Source organism: Enhydra lutris, unplaced genomic scaffold (assembly GCF_002288905.1).
Source record: "Enhydra lutris kenyoni isolate GAN:26980312 unplaced genomic scaffold, ASM228890v2 scaffoldscaffold4, whole genome shotgun sequence".
Taxonomy (NCBI): Eukaryota; Metazoa; Chordata; class Mammalia; order Carnivora; family Mustelidae; genus Enhydra; species Enhydra lutris.
Window position 1 is genome coordinate 61,993,529 of NW_019154088.1, and position 26,374 is coordinate 62,019,902.

The window sequence follows — 26,374 nt, forward strand, 5'->3', positions numbered from 1 at the left end:
TACTTTATTTTCTTGTATACAGGATCTTTCAGTGATTTTCCATATATTAAATTTATTTCCTGATTTATTTTCCATGTTCCAGGGCTTCATGAGGATGAGTTATTCCTATTAATTTTATCATTTTTAATAAGACTGGAAGTATCATCTCCAAAAATAATTTAAAATTTAAAGTATCATCTCCAAAAATAATTTAAAATTTAAAGTATCATCTCCAAAAATAATAAATTTATTTATAGTTCTTTGTGGTTAGATTAAAGTAGCTTTCCACCCTGCTCCATTTTTCCTTTGAGAATATCATTTCTCAGCTGCCCCATAATTTATGTAATATCAGTTCTTTAGATATCCTTTTGATGTATTTATCTTTCCCTCCTTTTAGACTATATTTTCTTGTGTGTAGGTAAACTTTAAATTGACATTTTCCCATTATTTGCTAAGTACTTGACATCTAAAAAGAACTTGAAATACAAAATTATTTGCTTGAAGCTTGATGTCTTATTTACTTATATTTAAATGAGAAACAAGATCAAACAAGAAGTGGAGAAGAATTTTGCAAACAATTTCAAGAGTCTAAGGAGATTGAGAGTGGGGTGTGTGTGTGTGTGTGTGTATAGATTTGAGGTGTTCCTTGTGTGTAGTTTTGAAGTGTACTTTGTGTGTATGTATCCACAACATCATTGTGCATGAAGTGTGGAAAATTCTGAATATCCATATTAAATTTTATTTTACTTTTATGAAAAATGAAATGGGAAAGGAAAGGGAAAAAGCTAAAAAGAGAGTGATAAATTTAGGGAATACAGAAAAAGAGTATGACATTTTTTTTTTCCTTTTCCTTTAACAATAAAGGTAAAATTAGTATGAAAAAAAAAGCTGGTGTAGGAAAGTCAAGAAAATAATTTCAGTAGCTTTTAATTTTTTATTGTGGCAAAATACACATGACATAAAATTTACTGTTTTAACTCTTTTAGGTGTACAATTCAGTGGCATTAGTACATACAACCATTACCACTATCTGTTTCCAGAACTTTTTCATCATGCAAAACAGAAACTCTGTACCCATTAAACAGTAATTCCCCAAACCTCTTGCCCCACCTCCCAGGCAACCTCTGTTTTAGTAGCTGTCTCAGAATTTGCATATTCTAGGAGTTGCCCCATATAAGTAGAATCATATAATTTTTGTCCTTATGTGTTTGACTAATTCACTTAACATAGTATTTTCAAGTTTCATCCATATAGAAGCATGTATCAGAATTCCCATCCTTTTAAAGACTAATATTCCATTTATGTATATAGTACAATTCATTTATCCATTTCTCTGTTGATAGACAACACTTAAGTTGTTTCCACTTTTTGGCTATTATGAATAATACTGCCATCAGCGTTGATGTGCAAGGGTCTGTTTTTCCTTCCATTCTTTGGGTATTTACCTCGAAGTAAACTCCATAGCTTTTAATATTCTTGTCTAAGAGGACACTAAAGACCTCAGGGGAACTATGTAAGTAATATGAAAGATGGTTAAGTCCAAGCTAGTGTATTAGGAACGGAAGAAATTATAAACTTTTAGGAAGACACAGAGGACCAAGTGAGATTTGGAAGACCTTACATTTTAAGAATGAAAGGGAGAATGAAACTGGACAGATAACTGATATTTGCGGAACAGCAAAATGATTCTGAAGGACATTGAATTAAAAAAATAAACCAACTTAAAGACAGATGATGGCCTGTTTTTGAGATGGAATAATGCTCTTTTAAAGAAGTAAGCATTTGAAAGGCAAGTTTTAAATGAAGATAATGGGATTGACATGAGGCAGCTAGGTTATATTTAGAGGAACCAACAATAGGAAGAGGAATTAATTTTAAATTCACTGGTGCTCAATTCTGGATACCCAGTTTTCTACCTATAGAGATTTTGCTAGAAATATTCCTTTGACCATCCCCCCACCCCCGCCCCAAGATTCTGATTCAATAGGATGGAGATATGGTTTAGGTAATGTGTGTATGCATGTGTGTGTGTTTAATCCACTGGTAAAATACAATGTGAATTAAATTGAACTCTATATCATAGTGTCCTAGACCTTGTAAGAGTTATGAAAGTTGGAAAGAACTGATCCTTGTCTTCAAGGAGTTTAAAACTGAAGTAGTTAAATATGCAATAAAAATGATTTAGGAAAGAAGACTTTCAATCCATTATGTGATAATGTTTTCATATGTTAACAATTTTTTGGTGATTATACATACTTTGTCTAGCTTTTTTCAGCCATGGTTTCTCATCTAAGCTATTAAAAGCAATTGATTTGAGGAACTTTCAATTCTCCCAAGAGTGATACATAAACTAGTACTCTTTCATATGCATAGGAGAGAAGTTAATCCATTACTTCCAATAATTCTCTCAGAACCTATTTTAAAAAGGCTTGTCTGTGCTATGTAATCTATTAGGAGTATGTAACACAAAGATAAGTCTGTGTTCTCAAGGAACTTACATTCCGAAAGAGGGAAGAAGACATTTAACAACAACAAAAAAATTGTTTCTAATATTTCAAAATTTTGTTATTTTCTTCTAGTTCTTCAGAGAAAATGTTCAAAGCAGAGTAATTTTGTATAAGGAAATCCTTTCACTTCTTCTAAGCTTCAGTAATTCAGGAATAAGAATGTCTTCTATAATTAATGCCTCATTACAACTGAAGGATACTGGTAATAGTCTAATGCCAGTAAAAATCTCTAATTTTAAACCTGGAGCATTCAGTAACAATTGATGATTTCATTGGTAGTTGTTAATAAACAGCATTATCTGAACCCAATGTTATTAATTTTATAGTGGAAGAGTCGAGAATGGCAAGAGAAAAATTGATAACTAATGTTCAGGAGGTTGTTCTTGAATGTTACTGCAAACACAATGGGGTATTCTTCTCTTGGGTGTGTAACTATATACCAATATTGAAAATGTTTGGGAATTTAATTCATTCTCACTGCCAACTAAAACTTACTGGAATTCCTGGTATCAGAAGTTTCAGTCATATTCATTGGTTTTATTATGAAGTCAATTAATTAGTCATTTGAATTAGGAATTTATTTGTCCTCCCTATATTGATGGGTGCCATCAAACTTGAGAGCAGTAGGCTTCATTCACATTGCTCACTAATTCACAGTGATTGCTTTAAAGGAATCTCTTTAAAGTGCTGTACTTAAGTTTTACTAACCTATTTTTTCCTCCCATCTCCTGATGTCCTACTAAAATTATTTATTTTATCAACATAGCTGAAGGAAGATCAAAGTTCTCGTGTCAGGAGAGAAGCACCAAAATAGAGATTATATCCAGATTTAACTTGTTTACTTAAGAAGTGAATAACTTTAAAAGATGTTGTTTCACTTGTATTTATTCTGGAAAACATTTTTATGCAAACTAAAGATTACACAGAAATTTTAAGGTAAGGTGTAAGATCTGGGATAAAGAAAAATATAAATAACATTTTAGTAAACTCATTTTTATTAGTAATAAATATACTTTTCCTTTTCTTGTGATCCTCTATTTATTTGAAGGAAAGCTAAACTGAAAATAGTTAATGTGGGGTTTTTTTTGTGAAAGTTAACTTGAAAAGGCAGTTTCCCTATCACACCCTTATTAGGACTCAAATCTTTTTTACATTTAATAACAAGAAAATCCCCTAAATTTCCTTGATATCAGGAAATTCTTTGGAGGCAACTACACCTAACAAACAAGTTGTCATTCATTCCTGAAAACAGTGGGACGTATTCAGGATCTTGCAGAGGAAGATATAGCTTCCTTACATAAACATTTTGGGGAGGTAGTTTTACTCCTTTGATTTTGAATATAGATAGTGACAACAGCAGACACTAATAGTCTCTACATCCCCTAATGTCTTTCTCTTCTCTTTGCTATCCCACCTTCAAATATTTCAATGTCACTAGCAAAAATTAATGTATTACACCTTTGGCACAGAGGTCCAGTGGAGTGAGAAAGATCATTGATATAAGTTCAATTGCCTCATCTATGGCAACTATTTGATACAAAGATCCTTTATGTATATTTAATAATATTTAATTTCATGAATATCAAAATTAGTACTTGAATAGTTCACTAGTTAGATATTTGAAAGTTTACAAAATACAAGCCATCCCAAACATATTGTGTTTATCTCTGAACACATTTTAGATTTCTTAGAATATTTCATCTTTATGAAGAAATAGAGATTATGTTCTATTAATGTCAGCAGTATAAAAACATCTTAGATGTTCAGGAATCAATATTTCTTTGGTTTGTCCCTAGCTATACTATAGTAGTAGATATGTATTTACTTTGCAGTTAAAGGTAATAATCCCAATGTAGATATCTTAAGCAAATATTCTGAAAGAAAAAAATCTCTCAGAAGTTAAATTTATATTTTCTCATTCTTAACTCAATGCCTTCTGGCCAAAATTAAGATTGATCTTGTGAAGAGGTAAAGATAAAAAGCCTTTTTAGATATCTTCTCATTATGGTTAGTTACTAAAAAATAAAACTTAAGGGGCCCCTGGTTGCTCAGTCGGTTGGTGTCTGCCTTCAGCTCAGGTCATGATCCCAGGGTCTCTAGCCCCACATCAGGCTCTTTGCTCAGTGGGAAGCCTGCTTCTCCCTCTCTCTGCCTACAACTCCCCTTGCTTGCTCTATTTCTCTGTGTCAAATAAATAAATAAAATCTTTGAAATATAAATAAAAGTAAAAAAACTTAAGACCATCTGCAGAGAGCTCCTATTTTATTAACGAGAAAATTTGTCTTCAAATTTCCATAACTCCCAGTTAGTGTTAGAATATTAGGAACACAGTATAACATAGTATTTTGCATGTGGTAAGTATTCAATAAGAGCATTAAATGGTGATCTTTTTATTGTGACACAATATTTAAAGTATTAAAGATGAGATTAAAGATAAGAAAAGTATATGGTCAGGGCGCCTGGGTGGCTCAGTGGGTTAAAGCCTCTGCCTTCGGCTCAGGTCGTGATCCCAGGACTGGGATCGAGCCCCACATCGGGCTCTCTGCTCAGCAGGGAGCCTGCTTCCTCTCTCTCTCTCTGCCTGCCTCTCAGCCTACTTGTGATCTCTGTCTGTCAAATAAATAAATAAAATCTTTTAAAAAAAAAAGAAAAAAGTATATGGTCATTTATGAAAAAGAAAAGGTGAAGATTTTTAAATATTTATCTTGGCTTTTATTAATAACATTAAAAGAAACAACACCTGTTTTTTCCTGAATATAGATTTCTGATTATCCTGTTTTTTCCAAAAAAAGAATTTGGAAACATAGGAAGCAAAATGAAGTAAATAAAAATCATGAGTAATCTTGGCACCTAATTATTGCCTAGGACAAAGTGATTAGTCTTCACACTGGGTACCCATCATAGATACAGGTTTATATCTTGGGTTTCTTAATAACATCATCCCAACTGTGTTACCATATCTACTAAAATTTACAGTTACTGTGTGCCAAACATTGTGATAAGCACTTTATATAATATCTTATTTAATCATAACAAAGCTACATGAGTACCACTTAATAAAATTAGTTTTAGAAAGATTAAATCATGAAATAACCTGGATCACAAAGCTAGTAGAAGGTAACAGAATTTGAATTTCAACTAGGTAGGTGGTCTTGACTGCACAACCCTTTCTTTTTAACCACTCTCCTTTTTATATAAATTAAGCTTTTTTCCATTAATAACTTTTCTACCAAAAAGGGGAGGATTGTCAATCACTACAGAGTGTAAACAAGTTATGATTAATTTAAGTTCCCTGTCTTAACCATTTAGGCTCTTTCTTATTTCCTATCATAGACATTCTTTTTATATAAATTGTCAAAAACATATCTGATTATCACGTTAGAAATATTTCCTTAAAATAGAATAACTGATTAAAAATTAAGTCTCATAATACATACTGCCAAAATTGCCCTCTTGAATATGTGTACATATTTATATATTCATACTCTCAGTTTATGGAACTGAACATTCATTATCATCTTTAATCTTAACAATTTGATAGATAAAAATTATATGGCTTCATTGGCCTATTGTAGATTAATAGTGAGATTAAACACTTGTGTTTGTCTAGTTTTTTTTTTTTTTCTTTTATAAATTGCCCATTTTCTTTGTTTTCTTTTGGTTCCATAGCCTATTCTTAAAAACTGATTCTAGTTACAACGAGAAGTCTAAGAAAGTGCTTGTCAGGAAATAATTTTTACAGAATGAGATTTATATCTTAACTATATCATTTTGACACAAATATAAACCGGTTTATTTTCTCTTTTCTCAAACTCCATTCACATAATAATACTCAATTATTTCCTTACTTACCCTCTTACAGCAGAGGTCAAGCCCGAAAACAAAGGCATGCAGTTAATAAAGTATAAACGTACTATTTTCTAACAAGCTAGTTATGCCCTTTGTGAAGTTTTCTTGTTTTCCATAGCTGATGCACAATAGTTTATCTTCTAACTACTCTTTTTTTTTTTTTAATTTTTATTTATTTGACAGATCACAAGTAGGCAGAGAGGCAGGCAGAGAGAGAGAGGAGGAGGAGGCAGGCTCCCTGCTGAACAGAGAGCCCGATGTGAGGCTCGATCCCAGGACCCTGAGATCATGACCTGAGCTGAAGGCAGAGGCTTTAACCACTGAGCCACCCAGGCACCCCCTAACTACTCTTTTTTTATGGAATGTTCATGTTAAATACTTTATGTATAGAAAATTATGGAACCTTAATATTCTAGAATTAATTGTCCATTCATAGCTATAAATTTGCAAAAATTTATGACTAGGACTTTGAAAATACATAGCTACTGTAGTAGTTACTTTAAAAAAAATACTCCTTCTATTTATACAATTTTTTTTCCTTGGCAAACTCATTTTTCTTAATGGGAATTCCAAAAGAAATAATCTAGCGTGTAATTAATGTGAATTACCATTTGATTACCTAGGTGCTTAAGGCATTTCATACACTTTTTCAGGTAGGTAGAGCATAATTCCCCTCCATTGTTCAAAACAGTTTTTTTTTTTTTTTTTTTTTTTTTTTTTTTTTTTTTTTTTTTTAGTTGCTGCTAACATGCAAATCACTTCATGCCCCAAGTTTTTTAGTAAGTGAATTGTTTAACACCTGGCTTGAATTTTTCCACAGAAACTTTTATTTATATAAGTGAGTCTCAACCTGGGGATTTTTTTGGACCCTGAGAAACATTTGGCAATGCCTAGTGACATTTTGGTTGTCAGAACTAAAGGGATGCTACTGACATTAGATGAATAGAGGCCAGGGATGCTGGTAAACATCCTGCAATGCACTGAACATTGCTTACAACAGAGAATTTTCTGACCCAAAATGTAATAGTGCAGAAATTGAGAAATCCTCATTTACATAGTATTATTGAGTACTTACTTACTGCCAGGCACAGTGTTTGGGGCTGGGGACACATGGATAGAAAGTTATGATCATAGCACTCAGGGAAGTTACATTATGGATAGGAAATGGAAAGAATTTGGTAAATAAACTATAACATGATCATCACTATAGTAATGGTGTGTATGTGATATATTAGGACCAGAATAAAGTCCACCTGGGGAGTTAGGGAAATTTTCGAAGAAGTGATATTGGAACTGTTATTATTGTTGTTGTTGTTCTTCTTACTGTTTACCTTTTACTTTAAGTTTACAAAAAGCACACAAATAGCGTAGTTAAAACTTAATGGATCTTCAAAAAATGAACATACATGTGTGACCAGCATGCAGATCAAGAAAACAGATTATCAGCATCCCAGATTTTGCCCCTCTGTGTCCCTTTCAGTAAGAGCCCAACCCTCAAAATTATTACAGTTTTGACTTTTAGCATCATTGATTACTTTTGTTTTTAGTAAACTTTATACAAATGAAATCTTACACTGTGTAATCTGTTGTGTCTGGATTCTTTTGCTCAACATTATGTTTCTAAAATTAATTTGTTGCATGTAGTTCTTTGTTCATTATCACTGCACACAATAATCCATTGTATGAATATGCCAATATGTATTAAAGAAACAATTGCTGAAATCCTAAGTCTGCCGATAGATCAGTTTGGCTGCAGAACGGGTTTTGAAGGGAAACTGGCAAGAGAGAGGCTGGAGGTAGGTAAGGCCAAATGATGGACACTCCATGTCATATAAAAGGCGTTTGGGTTTTTTCTAGTAAAAAATAAAGACTTTTTTTGAAAGATGTTAAATAGCAACGAATGTAATGAGTCCATTTTGGCAGCAAAAGAGAGGATGGGTTGAATGGGAATAAACTTGGCTATTAACTTTAATCAGGAGGCTATTGAAATATTCAAACAAAAGATGCTGAGTACCTATTGGCAGACAAAGGCAGAAAGAAACATGACTTTCTGAGGCTAAAATTAAATGCACTTTTTGACTAACTGGGTATGAGATTTGCAGGGTATAGTTTTCTGAGCCAATCTTCAAAAGCCTATGTGTGTTACTGAAATACAAAATGTGTACAGTAAAGAAAAATAGTAGAATTCAGTGTTAGCAATTAAAACTAAATTCAAAATAATATCCAAATTTATAGTGTTTGAAATTGTAGAAAAACATATATCATTAGTTGAAAGTTAATAAATTGATGAAAATCTTCATGGAGAGTCTGTAAGAATATTGGCTACAGTGTAGGACAAGTCTAGACTAATGATATTGGCTTTTTATTTGTTTTCATTTTTATTTGAAATTTGTGACTTTTTTGTTTCATATATTCACTTTATCTTTCACCAAATTAGTCATGAGTAAAGTGTTGTTTTTTTTTTTAACTCATTTACTCATTTAGTCATGAGTAAAGTGGTTTTTGGCTCAAGAAATAAAATGAGACAAAAAGTGTGTCTGTTGGTGTATACACCGAAAAGCAGGAGTTGAGAGAGGGAAGGAAGAAAGGAGTTAAAATATTGTATCCATATGAATGAGAAAGAAACTGTCTGAGGTAGAGTTAACAGAGTTCCCAATCGTTATTGCTAGGTCAGAAGATGACTGCATTTTACTTTTATTTATGCATGTATCCCTAGAGAGAATAAAGGCAGTGAGTCAGAAAGTTCCCCATAGTCACCAAGCAACAGCATCACTTCAGAGATGTACTTATTGCTGAGACAGTGGTTAAGAGAGTTGGCTCTTTGTGACCCAGAAAATGAGTGCAATTAGCTTTTGATAACAGAGCACTCAGTGTTTTTGAAGATGAACATCTCTAACATGATTTTTTTTTAAGTTATAAACCCTCTATAGATATGATTATTCACCTAGAAAGCCCAAAAGAGTCCATTGAAAAAGTATTAGAATCAAGAAGAGTTCAGCATGGTGGCTAAATAAAGAATAATTTACCTTATAAAAATCTATATACTAATATTACTTCAGTTAGAAACAACCATTAGAAAAAGTAACAGTAGGGAGCACTCCTGGATGGCTCAGTTGCTTAAGGATGTGACTCTTGATTTCAGCTCCAGTCATGATCTCAGGATGATGAGATCTGGTCCAGCGTCAGGCTCTAGGCTGTGTGTGGAGCCTGCTTAAGATTCTCTCTCCCTCTCCTTCTGTCCCTCTCCCCCTCAAACACCAGCTCATGTGCTCTCTCTCTAAAAAAAGTAACACAAAAAGATCTTATTTGTGGGGCACCTAAGTGGCTCAGTCATTAACCGTCTGCCTTCGGCTCAGGTCGTGATTCCTGAGTTGTGGGATCAAGCCCCACTGTGAGGCTTCCTGCTCAGCGGGGAGCCTGCTTCTCCCTCTGCCTCTGCCCCTCCCCCTGCTTGTGCGCAGGCGCTCTCTCTGTCTCTCTGTCTCTCTCTCTCTGTCAAAATAAATAAATAAAATCTTTTTTTTTTTATCTCATTTGCAGTAGCAGAAAAAAGTAAATTTTATAATACCCAAGAATAAACTAAAGGAATTTGCCAGACCTGAATAAAGAAAACTTTATTAAAAGACATAAAATATAGCTTGAATGATTAGGAAATTATGCTGTATTCTTAAATGCAAATATTTTTGTGAAACTTTCAATTTACCTTAACTTGATTGATGAATGTGATAAAATTCCCAGTGGATTTTTGGGGGAATATATCCAGTTGACTTCTAAACATAATTTTAAAAGAACAAATTATGAAAACATTTAGTGATTTCTTTAAGTAAAACAATGAGAGGGCCTTAATCAGATGTAAAAACATAATATAAAGCACAGTAATTAAAATACTTGGTCTGTTACAGGAAAATAAAGTCAGAGATAAATGACACCAAATGTTATTTCATTAACATAACTATGTATAAAATTGGAATTTAGCATATTATAAATGTGACATTTTAAGAAATTGAAGGAAAGAAGGGTCACTCAATAAGAGATGTTGAGAAAATTGGCTATCCATTTTGGTGGAAATTGATCATGCAACTTAAAATTAAACTACGAATGATTATATATTTAAACATTAAAAACTATGTTTATGATTTTAAAATTAAGTTATTTTAATGATCTTTAGGTAAGAGAAACCTTTCTAAATGAGACATAAAACAAAGAAAATATAAAAATATTGATAGATAGTCCTATTGTTAAGCATTGGAAACCTCTTACTGGAAACGCCAATTAAGCAAAAATTGTTACAAATATTAAATGTTAAAAGGTAATATTTGCAAGAGATTCAACTGCCAAAGTTTTAATATTTTTAATTTGTAGAAATTTCTTAATAATTCAACAGGAAGAACATGGACACCATAGAATAGTAGGCAAAAGATATAATCAGGCAGTTTGCGGTGGAAAAGAAGCAAATTGCTTTTAACTATGTGCTCATTATAATTGGTAAGAAACGTACAATTCAAAAATATTGTATTGCTTTGTACATATCAGTTAAATAGCTATTTAAAACAGAGATTGCCTGGTAGTGGCAAGGTTTGGGTGAAAAGACCATTGTTCAGAGTATAAACTGGTACCATTTTTCTGTAGGGCAATCTGCAATTTATTGAAAATTTCAGTGTAATGTTATAAAAGACATTAATTTTATAGGGAGTAAAACAGTTTACAAAGAGGGTACAGCCTGGAATAATTATTGTTTTAATACTTTGAAAAACCTTCCCACTGTAGAAAAACTTGATCCACTTTAAAAGCAAATAACCTGTGAGGCATGCCATTGTAAAAGGACATATAAAAGGGCATATACGCTGTCTTTAGATTTACTTTCCCCCGCAAAATACCATGAGTTGGAGGTCAAAGTAGTAGGGAACAGGAGCCAGAACTGTAGGAAACCAGGACTTTGGACACAGAGGAGACACCCTGATGGCTGTAGCTGCACTGTTGGTGAAACATTTAAGCTTGGACAAACAGCAATATGTGAAATTCAGCCTGGGATTCTCTAAGTCTGTGAGACCACTGTGGGAGGCTGAAGTGGAACCAGTCAGTGCTTAAAGGTACCCTCTTGTTAAAGGTAGAAGCAGAAATAAATTTTCACCAAAGGAAATTATTTTCCCTAGTTTAAGTAAGCTCTACCCCAACAGATTAAGATCAAGTAATAATATTAGCAAAACCATTAATCAATAGGGGGACTGAAAAATGACAACTACTAGGGCTGTCAAATGCAAAATATAGCACAGCCCAGAATTTGGTGACCATTATCATTCATTTTTCATACCAGGGAACTTTTGTTTAGGACTAATGCTAAACCAGACAAGATGCAGGCACAAGAGAAGTTTATCAAATTGTGCCTGACAAGCCAGGATGTATGCTTAAGCTACTTGTGGTGAAGTCTTCCAAACAACAAAGACATACAAAGGTGAAAACATTGCAAGAGACCATTATTTTTGAATGAGCAATTTGGGAGAAAATAGGATTCCTAGAAATGAGAAAATATAAACTAAAATTTTTAAATCTGTGAACAGGGGAAATAGCAGATTAGACCAACAGAAGAATTAGCATACCAAAACATAGTTCTGAGAAAATCTCTTTATATTGGAATAATTACATAGATAGATGATGTTATATAAGTACGGGAGAGACAGACATAAGGTATAAAGAAATGAGAAGGTCCACACTATATTACATCAAAGCTGCAAAAGAAGAGAATAGAGGAAAGGCAATGATTACAGAGGTGATGGCTATAAATTTACCAGACTGCCGAAAAAACAGGAAACCACATGTCCTGGAGGTATAGTATAAATTGAGAAGGATAAATAAAATAGATGCCTGAATACATTAAAGTGAAACTTCAAAACCAAAATAAAAGAGATGCTTAAAGCCAGAGAAAAAGGATAGATCACTTACAAAGGAATGGCAGTAGACTTTTAAACAACACTGGAATAAAACAGATAGGAAAAGAATATCTTCTAAATATTGAAAAAGTTATATCAAATATTTTTATACAGGTTTTCATTTCATGTTGTAAATATGTGAAGTGTCTGTTTTGAGATTCATAATGTAATACAGAAATTTGTTCTAAAATTTTGGATAGAAAACAGATCATATTTACTAGGAAAACAATATATCAAATCATAGGATGCCATGTACCTATTCAATTTGTGGTTTTATATTAAAAGTTCTAAAGTGTTTTCTTGATGAAGATAGCGTATTTCAAAATTGAATTAAATAAGCATTGTTTTATTTTCTCTTCCTAATGTATTCAATATTGTCATTTTTTTTTACTGCTCCATGCCTTTTCATTTCTATGTTTTAGGCAACAACTTTTTAAAATCTTGTTTATCATAGGGGCAGTGAATGTCTCACTTGATTAAGTGTCTGACTCTTGATTTTAGCTCAGGTCTTGATCTCACAGTTGTGAGTTTGGGTCTCATGTTTGGCTCCACACTTGGCTTGGAACCTACTTAAATTTAAAAAATAAATAAAAAATAAATGAAGTAAAAAAAATCTTTTATTACATAATAAAAATAGTATTTTTAATATAAGATAATATAATAAAAGTTTTGCTCCTCCCACATAATAATTTTGCCTCTAACATAATAAATTTACAATTCTATTTAATTAAAAAACTGGAAAATCCTGAAACCAACCTGTACAATGATCTTAATATGTTAGGACTGAAAACAATATCCAAAACATGGAAAGAGCCCAGATGTCCATTAACTGATGATTGGATAAAGAAGATATGGTATATCTATACAATGGAATATTACTCAGCCATCAAAAACAATGAAATTTTAAAAAAAAAAAACAATGAAATTTTGCCATTTGCAATGAAGTGGAAGGAACTAGAGTGTATTACGCTAAGCACAAAGACAGAAAGACAAATACCATCTGATTTCAGTCATATGTAGAATTAGAGAAACAAAACTGATGAACATAGGGAAAGGGAAGGAAAAATAAAATAAGGATAGAGAAGGAGGCAAAGCATAAGAGACTCAAATATAGGGAACAAATTGAGGGCTACTGGAGGGGAGATGGGTGGGAGGATGGGGCAATTGGATGTGGGCATTAAGGAGGGCATTTGATATAATGAATACTGGATGTTATATGCAACTGCTGAATCACTAAATTCTATCCCTAAAACTAATACTACACTGTATGTGAACTAATTCAAATTTAAATAAGGTCTTGAAAGAAAAAAATGTCAGGATTGAAAACTCACTCATTTTTGAGTCTTAGGTTACAAGTTATCTATTGTTTAACAAAAGCAGTGTCCTTTTGTCTTTAAAGATTTATGCCTGAATATGTCATATTAGACTCAAAACATTATAATGTTTCATATTGCTCTGAGGTAGCACTTAAGTAATTCCAAGCTTGCTTCTCAGTTGTGGTAACGACCCTTATCATTTGTCCCCTGCTTTAATAATCTTAACCACTTTTCACAGACTAATGTTTTGATTTCTATTACTACTTACTTAGTTTCCTGGCCTACCTCTCTGAATGACACAAGAACAACTCAGATTTAATCTCCATTTTTATAACTAACTTTTAGACCTACATTTGCCCTGATTGATTTAGGCCAGATTTATTTTGAGGTGGGGGAAATGAGTACTATGTCATAATTTTATTCTTTTTTTCTGATTCCTTCCAAGTTTAAACAATTAATGTTTCTTTGATATCTTCTGGTTATTGCTGCTGATCAGAGACAGGGCAGGAAGGTCAAGGAGTAAAATATTCCTTACATTGACCCATCATTTTGTAATATAAAAAAGCTTTAAAAAGATAGAGAATTTGATGAAGCTGTGGTATCTGAAAATTATTCAGAGAAAATTACAAAATGTCTCATAGCTTCTGGGCAATTTGCATTAAGGAAAAAAAACAAACAAACAAACTGGGAAACTAGGATATGACAGAATCTAGTTTTGCCATTCCCCATATCTCCACCTATTTCTTTGTTTTCTGTACTTTCCCTAGAGGCAGATTCTGATAGGTATAGAAGTCTATCCTTCCTATTGTGGTTCTGAGCAAAATGAGTTTCCATCTGCCCCACTTAATGTTGCTTCATTGGGTGTCCTGTGCTCTTGGATACTTAATTTTTTATGTGAAGAGAGGACCCGAGTTAACATGTTCATAATTATCTTAATATAAAATAATATTGCTTGGTTACCAAATTTTTCAGGTTTGTTTTAAAAACCTAAATTAAAAAAATAAACAGAACCTGATTTTTTAAATATCCTTTGTTGGTTGATTCTTGTGAATTTAGGGGTACAATTTCTAGAGCATATCATTGAGCTAAAATGGGCACCAAGGTAACATTGAAAGAGGAAAGGTTATAAATGAACAACCTCATGGCTGTGTGTGTATGTTGGTATGTATGTTAATAAGCATAATCATTTCTACCCATTATGATTAGATGATGGGATTTGTTTAATGCCAGTAGATACAACCAACTTCCTCTCATTCCTACCATCTGCCCTAATAAAGTCAACTGTTCAGTTTTCCGTAGACTGAACTTGAAGAATTCAGTCCCAATCCTAGGACATGTGTGCATTAGCCTCATTTTATGCAGTGTAATTTTTTTCTTCAGTGATGAACTCTATTTTGACTTTTCTTAAATCTCAGTCTTTAAGGCAACATAGGCTTCATTTGGATAGCTAAGTACCTTATTCTAAGTACTATAGTATAAATGTTCTGAAAGAGTCAGCAATCCTCAAAGTTTAAATTACAGATCCTGATTTGGAGATATTAACCCCAAATTCCACACCCAAAAAAAAAAAAAAAAAAAGTGTGTGTGTATATATGTGTGTGTGTGCACAAGTCTATAAAAATAACGATTCCTTGGAAGAACCTCATAGAATAAAATAGTTCTTTTATACATGTTTTTCAAATTAGAGTATATGTGAAAACTGTTACTTAATTTTCTAATATATTTTATATTTATGATTTTTTTTTACATTTCTGTGGTTATACCTTTTTCAGGGGCAAAGGATAGCTGCACTTCTTTTTAGGACAGTGTTTAAAAATTAGGCCTCTGGCTATTTTTAAGTTTCTTATTAAGAGATTTTTCTTTCAATAAAATAAAGGTAAAGATTTCCTTCATCTAATTTATGGCCATTTTATTTAATAAATAATGTCTTCTTCCTTTTTTATTTCTTCCAGGTTGTAACTCAACTGAATTTTTTAATCCATTCTTGTATATGTGGAGGCTCTTAAAAACTAAATTTTTCTACTATGAAGTATAATAATAGTTGATGGAAAATGAGTATGTTAAGACCCCTATGTTTAATATGAAAAAAGGACCATTAACTTGAACTGAGTGGAGCATTGCCTCTTTGTGTTACCTTATTTTTCACCACCCTGAGTCTTATTCCCATACTAACAGCTGTTGTTTTTACAGCTTTAATTTTTAGTGTATGAATGTTAGGAAAATTTAAAAATTAATATAAAGTTATGGACACATTTTTTCATCTTTGCTTAGGTACATAATCACATTACTGTTTTCTTTCAAGATTTTATTTATTTATTTATTTATTTAATAGAGTCAGGGGAGGGGAGCAGAGAGAGAGGGACAAGCAGACAATGTATTGAGCACAGAGTTCAAGGTGGGGCTTGATCCCACAACCCTGAGATTGTGTCCTGAGCTGAAATCAAGAGCCAGACACTTAGCTGATTGTGACAGCCAGATACCCTGCATTGTTCTTTTCTGTTGAACTGAGGCAAAAGCATAAATCAGGAGGTACTATTAGCTCTTTTTCCTTCAAAAGATGTTTTCTATCTTCTCACATTTTTTTCCAGTTTCCTTCAGAGGTATGGTAATGTTCAAGGCTATCTTCCTGGTAATCAGTGTCTTCAAAACTGCTACTCTAGATAATTCTTCACTAAGTTTTCAAAATAGTTGCTGGCATGTTGCATTTTTCAGACATCTTCTGGTAATCCATACACATTCAAAATCAGAGAAGATACACTCCTCTGATAGCTTCTATTCTGCACTCTTTCTTATAGAACTATTAAGTTTTCACAATTGCTTTGGTGATAACAATTTCTACAACATAGGTAATTTTAGATTTATGTTTTATTATAAATAATAGTACCTAACATTTCTTAAGTATTTGATATGTATTGGAATAATACTAAGTATTTTATATGTTTTATTGCATTTAAGCAGGAGAAAAAAAGATCATTCCTGTGTCCAAAGGGTGCAATGGCTTATAAACTGAAAGCATACAATAATAGATTAATGGATTAAGTTCAGATCAGAATCTATAGGTCTGAGATCCTTTCTGGAGTTTTCTATTGATTTACCCTGTGGCATTGAATTAGTCATAGATTTTATAAAAAGAAAAGTAATAAATCTCCTCTGTATTATGTAATGCAGGAATATGTTAACAATTTAAATAGAAGATATCAGTAGATGTTTTATAAGAAAAGCACCATAAATAAAAACTTATAATTATTGAATTATGTAGTTAAATAAATATTACTTGTGTTTAGCTCTCCAATGTAGTAAGAGAAATAAGAGGCTTTGTCAGAGCATTCTAAACTTAATGTAGTATATTAGTTATCATACCAATATTATATTGTGACATCCTTTCAATTAGCTAAAAATGTTTTATAGTTTTAACACTTTAGTTTTGTAAGAAGAGTAACAAATATCATTAACCTTTTTTATGAACTGAAAACTGAGAGATAAATTCCCAGAGGCAGAAAAACATAAGCTGATATTCATTTAATATGTGAGCAATGAAGGACTCTTAGGTTATAGATGGTAAATAAAAAGCCTGATTATAAACTGAGACATTATTGATGAAGTTTTAGAATATACATGAGGTTCAGTGGGGTAGAGTCCGGAGCCCTTGACCAAGAAGGAACTCTTGAGATACATTTGGTACAAAATGATAGTTTATTAAAGCATGGGGACAGAACCCATGGGCGGAAAGAGCTGCCCTGGACTTGTGAGGGGTGGCAGGTTATGTAAGATGGGGTTGAGGGAGGTAAGGAAAAAGGGAGATTTCAAAAGAACTTTCATATGCTAAAGAGGACCTACAATATACTGGATACCAGATGCCTTGCCATTGTCAAGGTCCTTTTCCCCTTCTTAGCAAGTTATTAACATTAAAATAGTTGGGAGATCCCTAAAGAATGTCACATACTTCCCACCCAAGGAGTGGGGGTGGGGGCAAGTTGCAGGGTGTCAGCCTTTAGCTTTGTCCTCAGCCAGCCTCCTGTTCCCTCACCATTAGTAGCTTTATGATCAATCTTTAGATGAGCAAAACTGTAGAGCAACTGATTTAATACAAGCTACAGCATGCCATAAGCTTTAAATACTTAAGTGTATACATTTTTCTCTCATCTTTACTAATGGAACTTAGTTAAATTTATCTCAAAACAACAGAAATATTGGATTTCTTTCTTTTTAGGAAGGACTTACTCATTTTCTCCTTTCCCAGTTGGCTTCTAATTTTAAAACTGAGGGTGGTATGAGATGACAAAATACAACACTTTATAATGATAATTAAAATAGAAAGGAGCTGTTTCTGCTTTTTTCTCTCTCAGCAGGTCTTCCACTCATCCCACTTCCTTTACTTCACCTATTTCTTGTTCCCCTCACTTTATCACATGTGCCTATTTTGGTGAGAATCTAGTTTTGCAGAATGAGAACTTTAAACGTAATAATTACATGTGCTTAATGTAGATACTATATAAAGAGGCCACAGTGAGAATTATTACATTTTAGGGCAAAAGAGCAAAGTTTTAGGCTTTCAAAAATCAGTTGGCAGTGAGCCATTTGCAAGTACTACATATAAGCCTAAAGTAGGAGCTTTTATTCTCAACTTGTATGTTTAAGCACAGTTAGTTATGTTGTTATATGAATACTAAAATTCGCATTGCTTTAGATATACCAAGTAATTATGTGTCATCATTAGTAAAGTAGAAATTCAATGTATAGTTTGTTTTTTTTTTTTAGGCAGCTGTTATGTCTCTGTTTATATTATACACTACTAACTACGTGAGAATAGAGACTGAGTAATGTTCTCACCAGTTGACTAACCAGGCAGTCCCCTTTTAGTACAATTTCAAATTGTATCATCTTTCAACTTCATCTTTCTTCAGATGTGAGAAATAGGATATTTTCCTATATCTATATATCACTTCTGAGGAGCATGAATGAGTAAGATTTTTTCCTATATAGATTAAAAGACATATGCAGGAGTGCTTGGGTGGCTCAGTTGGTTAAGTGCCTGCCTTTGGCTCAGTTCATGATCCCAGGGTCCTGGATTTGAGCCCCACATCAGGCTGCCTGCTCATCAGGGAGTCTGCTTCTCCTTCCTTGGTATCTCTCTCTTTCTTTCAAATAAATAAATAAAATCTTAAAAAAAGAAAAATAAAAATAAAAGATATATGAACCAACACTTTAAACTTTACAACTTTTCTTTCTACACAGTGAGTTATTTTTCTTCCTTTATCAAACATTAATTTGATAATCTTTATTGTTTTTCACATAATGCCAAAAATGAATAAATGTATATTGCAGATATAAAAAATATTAATAATCCATAGAAATATCACTATTCTTTCACCTTTCCTGCAATGAGATGTAAAGTACTGCTATTCATACACGTGGAATATGAAGATAAGTATTCTCATGAAAATCTGTTATACAAATAATTTTCTCATCTGAGTTCCCTGATTTTTTGTTTGATAATTTGATTATCTTCCTCTCCTTCTGCCCCTGCTCTCTTTCTCTTGCTCTCTCTACCCCTCTTGCTCTCTCTCATGTGCTCTCTCTCTCTCACTTTCTTTCTAATAAATAAAAATTTTTAAAAAATAATTTAAAAAGATAAATAAATCCTTTGGTTGAGCTAGATAAATTGGTTGGCTTGCTTTATGGGCCATACTATACAAGAAATGCTTATCTTTAAACATTAGAACCTTACTTAGCATGGTGATATGTTAACTCTGTGACACTTAATGGGGAACTGATTTTCAATTGTGGTACTCTTGGCATCTCATGCTCACTGCAAAGTATATGTTCATTGAACAGAATGGAAGATGACATTGCTGCAGTACTTAAAATTTTTACTCTTTCATGTTTCCTCTGTACAATTAAACTGTCTCCTTTGATCTGTCATCATACCAAGATTTTATTTAAACACTCTGTAACTTTAACTGAAAAACAAAATGGGATTATCTCCATTTTGAAGTTTTCTATGTCCAGGAGTGGAAGAAGATGTAAATAGTTAAGAAGGCTAAAAACTGAGGAAAATAAATAAATAAATAAATAAGATCATATCTTCCAAGTAAAACTGAGATAACTACCTTCATTCCCTGGTTGCAACTTCTCCTGTGTAACAGTAGCCTTCAATCACTTAGTCACATGTTATGATACACTGATGTGTTATGATTCGTTGAAAGGTGTTTCCAACTAATTTAAAATTAACAAAATATGTAAATGAATATTTTAATTAATTAGAATAAATTCAAGGCTGCCCTTAGAATAATGTGATTCTTCCATTCTGCTCTGTTTCTTTCTTTTTTTTTTTTAAGATTTTATTTTTTTTTTAAAGATTTTGTTTATTTATTTGACAGACAGAGATCACAGGTAGGCAGAGAGGCAGGCAGAGAGAGAAGGGGAAGCAGGCTCTCTGCTCAATGTGGGGCTCGATCCCAGGACCCTGGGATCATGACCTGAGCTGAAGGCAGAGGCTTTAACCCACTGAGTCACCCAGGCGCCCCTAAGATTTTATTTATTTATTTGACAGAGAGAGATCACAAGTAGGCAGTGAGATAGGCAGAGGGGGGGGCGGGAACAGGCTCTCTGCTGAGCAGAGAGCCCCATGCAGGGCTAGATCCCAGGACCCTGAGATCATGACCTGAGCTGAAGACAGAGGCTTAACCTACTGAGCCACCCAGGTGCCCCTGCTCTGTTTCTTAAATGAGAGAAAAAAGGAGTAGATTTATAGCTGGTGCTCCGTGAATATCCCTAGGAGTTAGTCATGTACAAGTTTTATCCACCATGTATAGTCCTGAGAAAAGAAATTTATTAAAGGTAGCTTCTTTGTACCAAAGGATAATTATAGAGGCAAGCTCTGAATGGTTAGTTTATTATAACTCTTTTTTAAAGTGTAAAATAAAATTAATGGGTTTGCCCTTTAATCGATAAATTAAGGAAAATTTAGGCTGTCATTAAACTGCCTATTTTTTATCTAATTTACCTCCTCAGTAAGTCTATATTTACTCTAATAAAGACTACACACACACACAACACACACACACAAAAGACTCTTCACAGTTATTTCAGTCTACTTTACAAAGCTGAATATAAGGTAATCATGAAGATTAGATAAGTGGCATTCCTTCCATCTGCAATGTGCTTTTCATAGTGTGGTCCTTTGACCAGCATTACAAGCACAACCTGGAAACTTGTTAGAAATGTACATTTTGAGGCCCCAACCACTTTCTGATCAAAATCTCTGATCTCTGGGTGGGCCCCAGCAGTCAGTGTTTAACAAGGCATCTAGGAGATTCTGATGCATGCTCAACACTGAGAACCACTTCTCTAACCATATCCTACCTTGATAGAGTAATATTATCAATAACATTATTAGTAACATTATTAGATGGCATTTCAAAGTTTAAGATTATTTAATCAGTAGAAGGCAGTGCAGTAATTGTTAGGACATTTTATTAAGTTTATATAGTCAAGTAACAAGCATATAAATACTAATATATAGATTATAATCTGTTGACAAAAATATGTCTAGAAAAATAAAAGTGCTATACTAAGTGGTTTTTCAAGTCACCATGTGTATAAGGAATTTCTCACATTTACATTTAGCTAGTATGTGTCTTGTACACATTTAAATATCATTGCCTGTTAGCAATAACATTTTTTAAGATTGTTTTCCTATGAAATTAAAATGGATCTAAATTTCATTGACAAGTTCTCTGGGCTATAAAATCATTGTTTATGACACACTTTTTTTGCAATTTGAACGGTCTTTGAGGCACTTTCGGACTTTAATGTTACCTGGAAAGTGTCATTGATAAAAGAAAAAGATCACACTAAGTGATTTTCCATAGGCAGTTTCATAGTTTAGAAAGTATTTTATAACTTTCCTAGTTTAGAAAGTACTTAGAAGTTAAAGATGAAATGTTCTAAATCCAATTAAACCTTATTATTTTGAACTCTAGTGGTTCAGAAAAGGTTATATATGAAGTAGGAATATAAACTTCTGCTATTCCTCAAGGAAAAAAAGAATTTGATAAGTAAATAATGTATAAGAAAGTTAGCAACAATTTTAAGCTAATTAAGAAAAAATTTCAGACTTTTAATGGCATTCTTTTTTACCATTGATTATAAATACCCTATTGATAATGAATGCATGTCATCTATTCATTAACAGGCACAGATAAAGCTACATTTATTAAAACTATTCTACTGTTTCTATTTTCTAGGAATTTCGATAGGTTTTCTCATTTTATTTTAAATTGAGTTTTATTCCCTTGCTTTTTGCCTTCTACTTGTACTTTTTCATTTATAGCTTATAGATGTTTTTACCCAGTTCTTACCCTCCTGTCCATCTTCCAATTCCAGCATTTCATTTGGTTGCTTATTGCCTTAGATCCAGTATTTCAGTATTCTACTCCCTATTCCCCACTTGCCAGTGTGCTTACATTTAGGTTCCTGCTCTCCGTTCTCTTTCCCCTCATGTTTGCTTCTCAACCACTGTTTTCTAGGTTTGGTTTCTGGATTTTTGTATTGTTCCTGTTCTCTAACTGGTATAATCAAAACTTCAAGGATATAAGGAGAATTGAAAAGAAGAGGCATAAAGAGAATTGACATGTATTGAATGCCTATTCTATGCTAGGTGATTTAATTCTCATAAAATGTAGGTAGGTTTTATTATTATCTCCATTTTATTCATAAGTACACTGAAGCTCCAAGAGGTTAAATATTTTGTCCTAATTCACAGAGAAACTGAGTAATAGAACTGGGATTCAAACCTATATTGGCTCATTTATTCATCCTTTTATTCAACAAATATGTATTGAGTATACATAATGTATGTTGGGCACTGTGCTAGGTGCTGCAACCCATCCAGCTCTTGCTCTCATGAAGCTTAACTGTGTGCTGGCATTGTCTGACTTCACATATGGTGATCTTTCTGTTATACCAAACAGCTTTAGAGGACGAGAAAATTAAAAAGGAAATAGGAGGGTTCTGGTGTTTTATGGAAATGCTATATTTGATGTAGATGTAAAAAAGATTATTTCATTCATTATTTAGAATATCTTATCAAAGAGGTTGATTTGTGTCTAGTCCTACAAAGAGTCAAACAACTTCAGCACTCACCACTGTGGACACTGGTGCCTTTTAAATGGCATCACCACAGTACATACTTTCCTTTTATGTTCTCAAATAAAGAAAATTTGTGTCTATAGGCCCAAATTATCTAGAAGGTTCACCATTATTAATTGTACTCCCTAAATTATGTTTAGAAAAAGATGAAGACTTCTGTGTAAAGAATACATTTTTTCATCCATCCATCCATCATCCATACAGTCATTAATACTCTGAAAAATATTTAGTATGGTTTGCCCAAATACGCAAAATACAACAGAACTTTTAATAAAATAAATATGGAGAAATAAGGCAAGGAAAAATAAGATGAAATTAAGCTGTATTCTGTACTAGAAAGCGTCCATAGACTTGTCTCGTTTTCAAGGGTAACTTGATTCACAAGCATTACAATTTTCTAGAAAGACCAAAAAAAAAAAAAAAAAAAAAATGTGGTGGCACAGAGCAGTACCAATTCCTAGGTATGACACTTAAGAAAGTTTCTCCAATGGCTCTTCCTAAAGAGGATCACAGAGAAATGTGGTATATGTCTTATATATATATAAGACATATATGTCTTATATGTATGAGACCATATAATGGTCTCAAACACTTCCCGATACAAATACGAGTTTCACTGAACCGTTTTATTGGATCCACTTGCATACAGTAAAACAATTCTTTGGAAAGTGAGAAAAGGCATTCTAGGTAGACCACTGTGGCCTGACCAAATCTGATGGTGTCTTTTAGAGAATCTATAGAAATTAGTGAATTGCATCTCTTATAGTTAATTTTCATATGTAATTTGTCAATCGGGTTTTTCATGTAGTAGGTGACATTGAATTTACACACTCTTTGAAGTGTGTTTTATTCACTACTGTAACATCAATGCCTAGAATAATACCTAGTACATAGTAGATGCTTAATAAATATTTGTTGTACGGATGGTTAAATGTTGGTATTTAAAGTATCTATTTAAGTCAAAGACTTCTTCTCAGCTATTTTTATATTTTTTTCATTTGCCCTTAAATAAAGTGTGCTGATACACGTTGGAGTACATCATCTTTATGTGATCCCAAATTCACTAAATGTTGAACATTGTTTATGTGACTTTTTCAAGCCCTATTGAAAGAATTCTTTAAGATTGTTCTCAGTAATATTACAGGCTTGATTTTTTTTAGATGCTAAGATTTTACAGTCTCTTAAAAAAGTTATAAACATCAATAAAGCAGTTTGTAATAAAGGAATAATGTTTCTTCTCAGGAGACCTCAAAATCATACCAGATAATTTTAATTTGGAAAACAATAGGTTCTGTATAATGCTAGCTTGACATTTCTTAGCTATATATTTAAATGAAAGGAATTAACTCCCAAACTTAGGAATTTAAGAATCTCTTAGAGAATTTAAAAACTTTCTATTTTTAAGGCAGGTTTTAATGAAAATCATAATGGTAGTGTTAAAATTTCCTTTTTAAAAATTATTTTTATTAACATATAATGTATTACTTGCTTCAGGGGTACAGGTCTGTGAATCCTCAGTCTTACACAATTCCCAGCACTCACCATAGCACATACCCTTCCCAAGGTCTATCACCCAGCCACTCTATTCCTCCCCTCCCTGTGTTAGTATTTCTTTAGAATTTCTGCCATTGTTAAATTCTGCATTATGCTGGGATTCAGTGGACCAATAGATCACATTAATTCTGGTAATTCTTTATTCTATATAATTATAAGGTATTAATAATTAATTTATATGCATCTTAAAAATTTATAAGATTGACCAGCATCTAACACATACTTGATGTGTTTTACTTTGCCAAGTCCTTAACCTAAATTTTGCCCAGCACTACAATCTTATTTAATACTATCCTACTACTTCTAATAAAATACTTAAAAAATCAACCTTTCTCTATATTCGTCCATAATTTGCCTTTTATTTCATTTATCTTTCTTCTTACTTACTGGAATAGTTTATTTTGCAAGCTTTCTTCCTATATTGCTCCCAGTTATTGTAACCTGTTAACATCTATAGTAATAGAGAATTAGGAATGGATTCGATCATGTATTTCATGCATAACTTTTAGCCTAAAGCATCACAATATAAATATATACCTATTTTGATTGACCTTTAGAAAATTAAATTTTCCTGTCTTCATTCTCTTATTTCAGGTTTAACCACACTTGTCTTGAGAACGCCCTATCTTAAAACTTATGTTGTATAGTGAAAGCCTATCACTTCGTTGATTCTTTTTTAATATAATAAGATATGTAATTTGTATTGAAAATATAGAAGATGGTAAATTGAGTTTTCTTCTACCCAATACATGAGAAAGTTGACATGGTGACTTCCTGAGTTCGCTTTAATGATTATATCATAAAATCATAGAGATGGGAGAGACACAAAATGATCTCAGGTTTTAGGGATTAATTATTTCATAGGTAATGGTCAAAAAGTACCCTATTTCTTGCTCTATGAAAATCAGTTGAGCTATTATAGCAATCTAAGGCTACATCTTAAAATTTAGGTTATTAGATGAGACTTAACATCAAAAACCTCCGAGTTATAAGAGATAAGAAGGGTCTGCTAATATATAAAGTTCCCTGGATATCCTGGTTCTCAGCTTTTATTCACTGGTCCCAAAGAACTGAGTCTTGATATCTTAAAAACAATGTTTGGGGAACTACAAAGTATGGTCTATAGGAAGCACGATTTATAATTATTTTTAAGTTAATTTTACTACTCTGCCTTCCTTCTTTTTGGCTACTTTCACTCAGTCTGCTATTTAATCTTTAATTTCAGGCCACAAAAGAAGTAATAGAACGGGAAGCGCCAGGGATGGCCCTGGCAATGCTGATGGGATCACTTAATGTTACACCTCTGGGCATGCTCTCTAGGTAAGAAAGTCATTAACATGTTGCAAAGAAAATTAATTCCATACCACTAATCACTACAGTAGACTGATGAACACAAGAAACTTCAGTTAATAACACCTAAATTTGCTCCCTTTTTTTCCCCAGAGTTAAGAGTCTTAGTATCCTGTCTAGGTAAATCTTGACCATTTTCCTTCAAGTTTTTTTTTTACATATTATGTTTAAACTTTTAGAAAATATTATAATTTGCTAAAAGGTGTCAGTCCTAACCCAAAGAGTCCAGTTTACTAAGATGTAAAATTATTTTTGTGTGTGATTATTTATAATCATCAGTTAACATTCATTAATTGTCATCAAATGCTAATTTAATAAAACAAAACAGTAGAGGTTTTTTTTCAATAAGTTATTCTCATGTTAGGAATTTGTAAATAGGCATATTCATGTATGGTCATAAAAAGAAGCTGGATTAATAATATATTGGTAGTATATTATGTTAGTATATTTAACACTATGCCTTTATTGACATAGATGTTGACATCCATTCCCTGTGTGATGTTATTGTTTTACTAACTGTTAGATTAAAATCTCCTTTAATGATGACAACATACATCATTTAAATTAAAGACAGACCTATCAACTCAGTGAGAATTTGTTGATTTAATGACCACTGAATAATAGTGGATCTCAGAGCAAGCTAAAAATACACAGCAACTTTATAATTGCATGGTTTCATAATCATTACATATAACCATTTATTCATCCTGTGTGCAATATGAATACAAAACTAAGTATA

The 26,374-nt window shown here is 32.6% G+C and overlaps 1 protein-coding gene across 2 annotated transcripts in view; it reads left to right on the top strand.

Moving 5' to 3' along the window:
• LOC111140696 (gephyrin-like) overlaps window positions 1–25,645 on the top strand; it is a 349,666-nt gene extending 324,021 nt beyond the window's left edge. For both annotated transcript variants that reach the window (XM_022492907.1, XM_022492906.1), the window contains one exon: window positions 25,511–25,645. In XM_022492907.1, coding sequence (XP_022348615.1) covers window positions 25,511–25,609 — 99 coding nt within the window. In that variant the 3' untranslated portion in view covers window positions 25,610–25,645. The remainder of the gene's footprint in view (window positions 1–25,510) is intronic.
• Window positions 25,646–26,374: the final 729 nt, after the last annotated feature.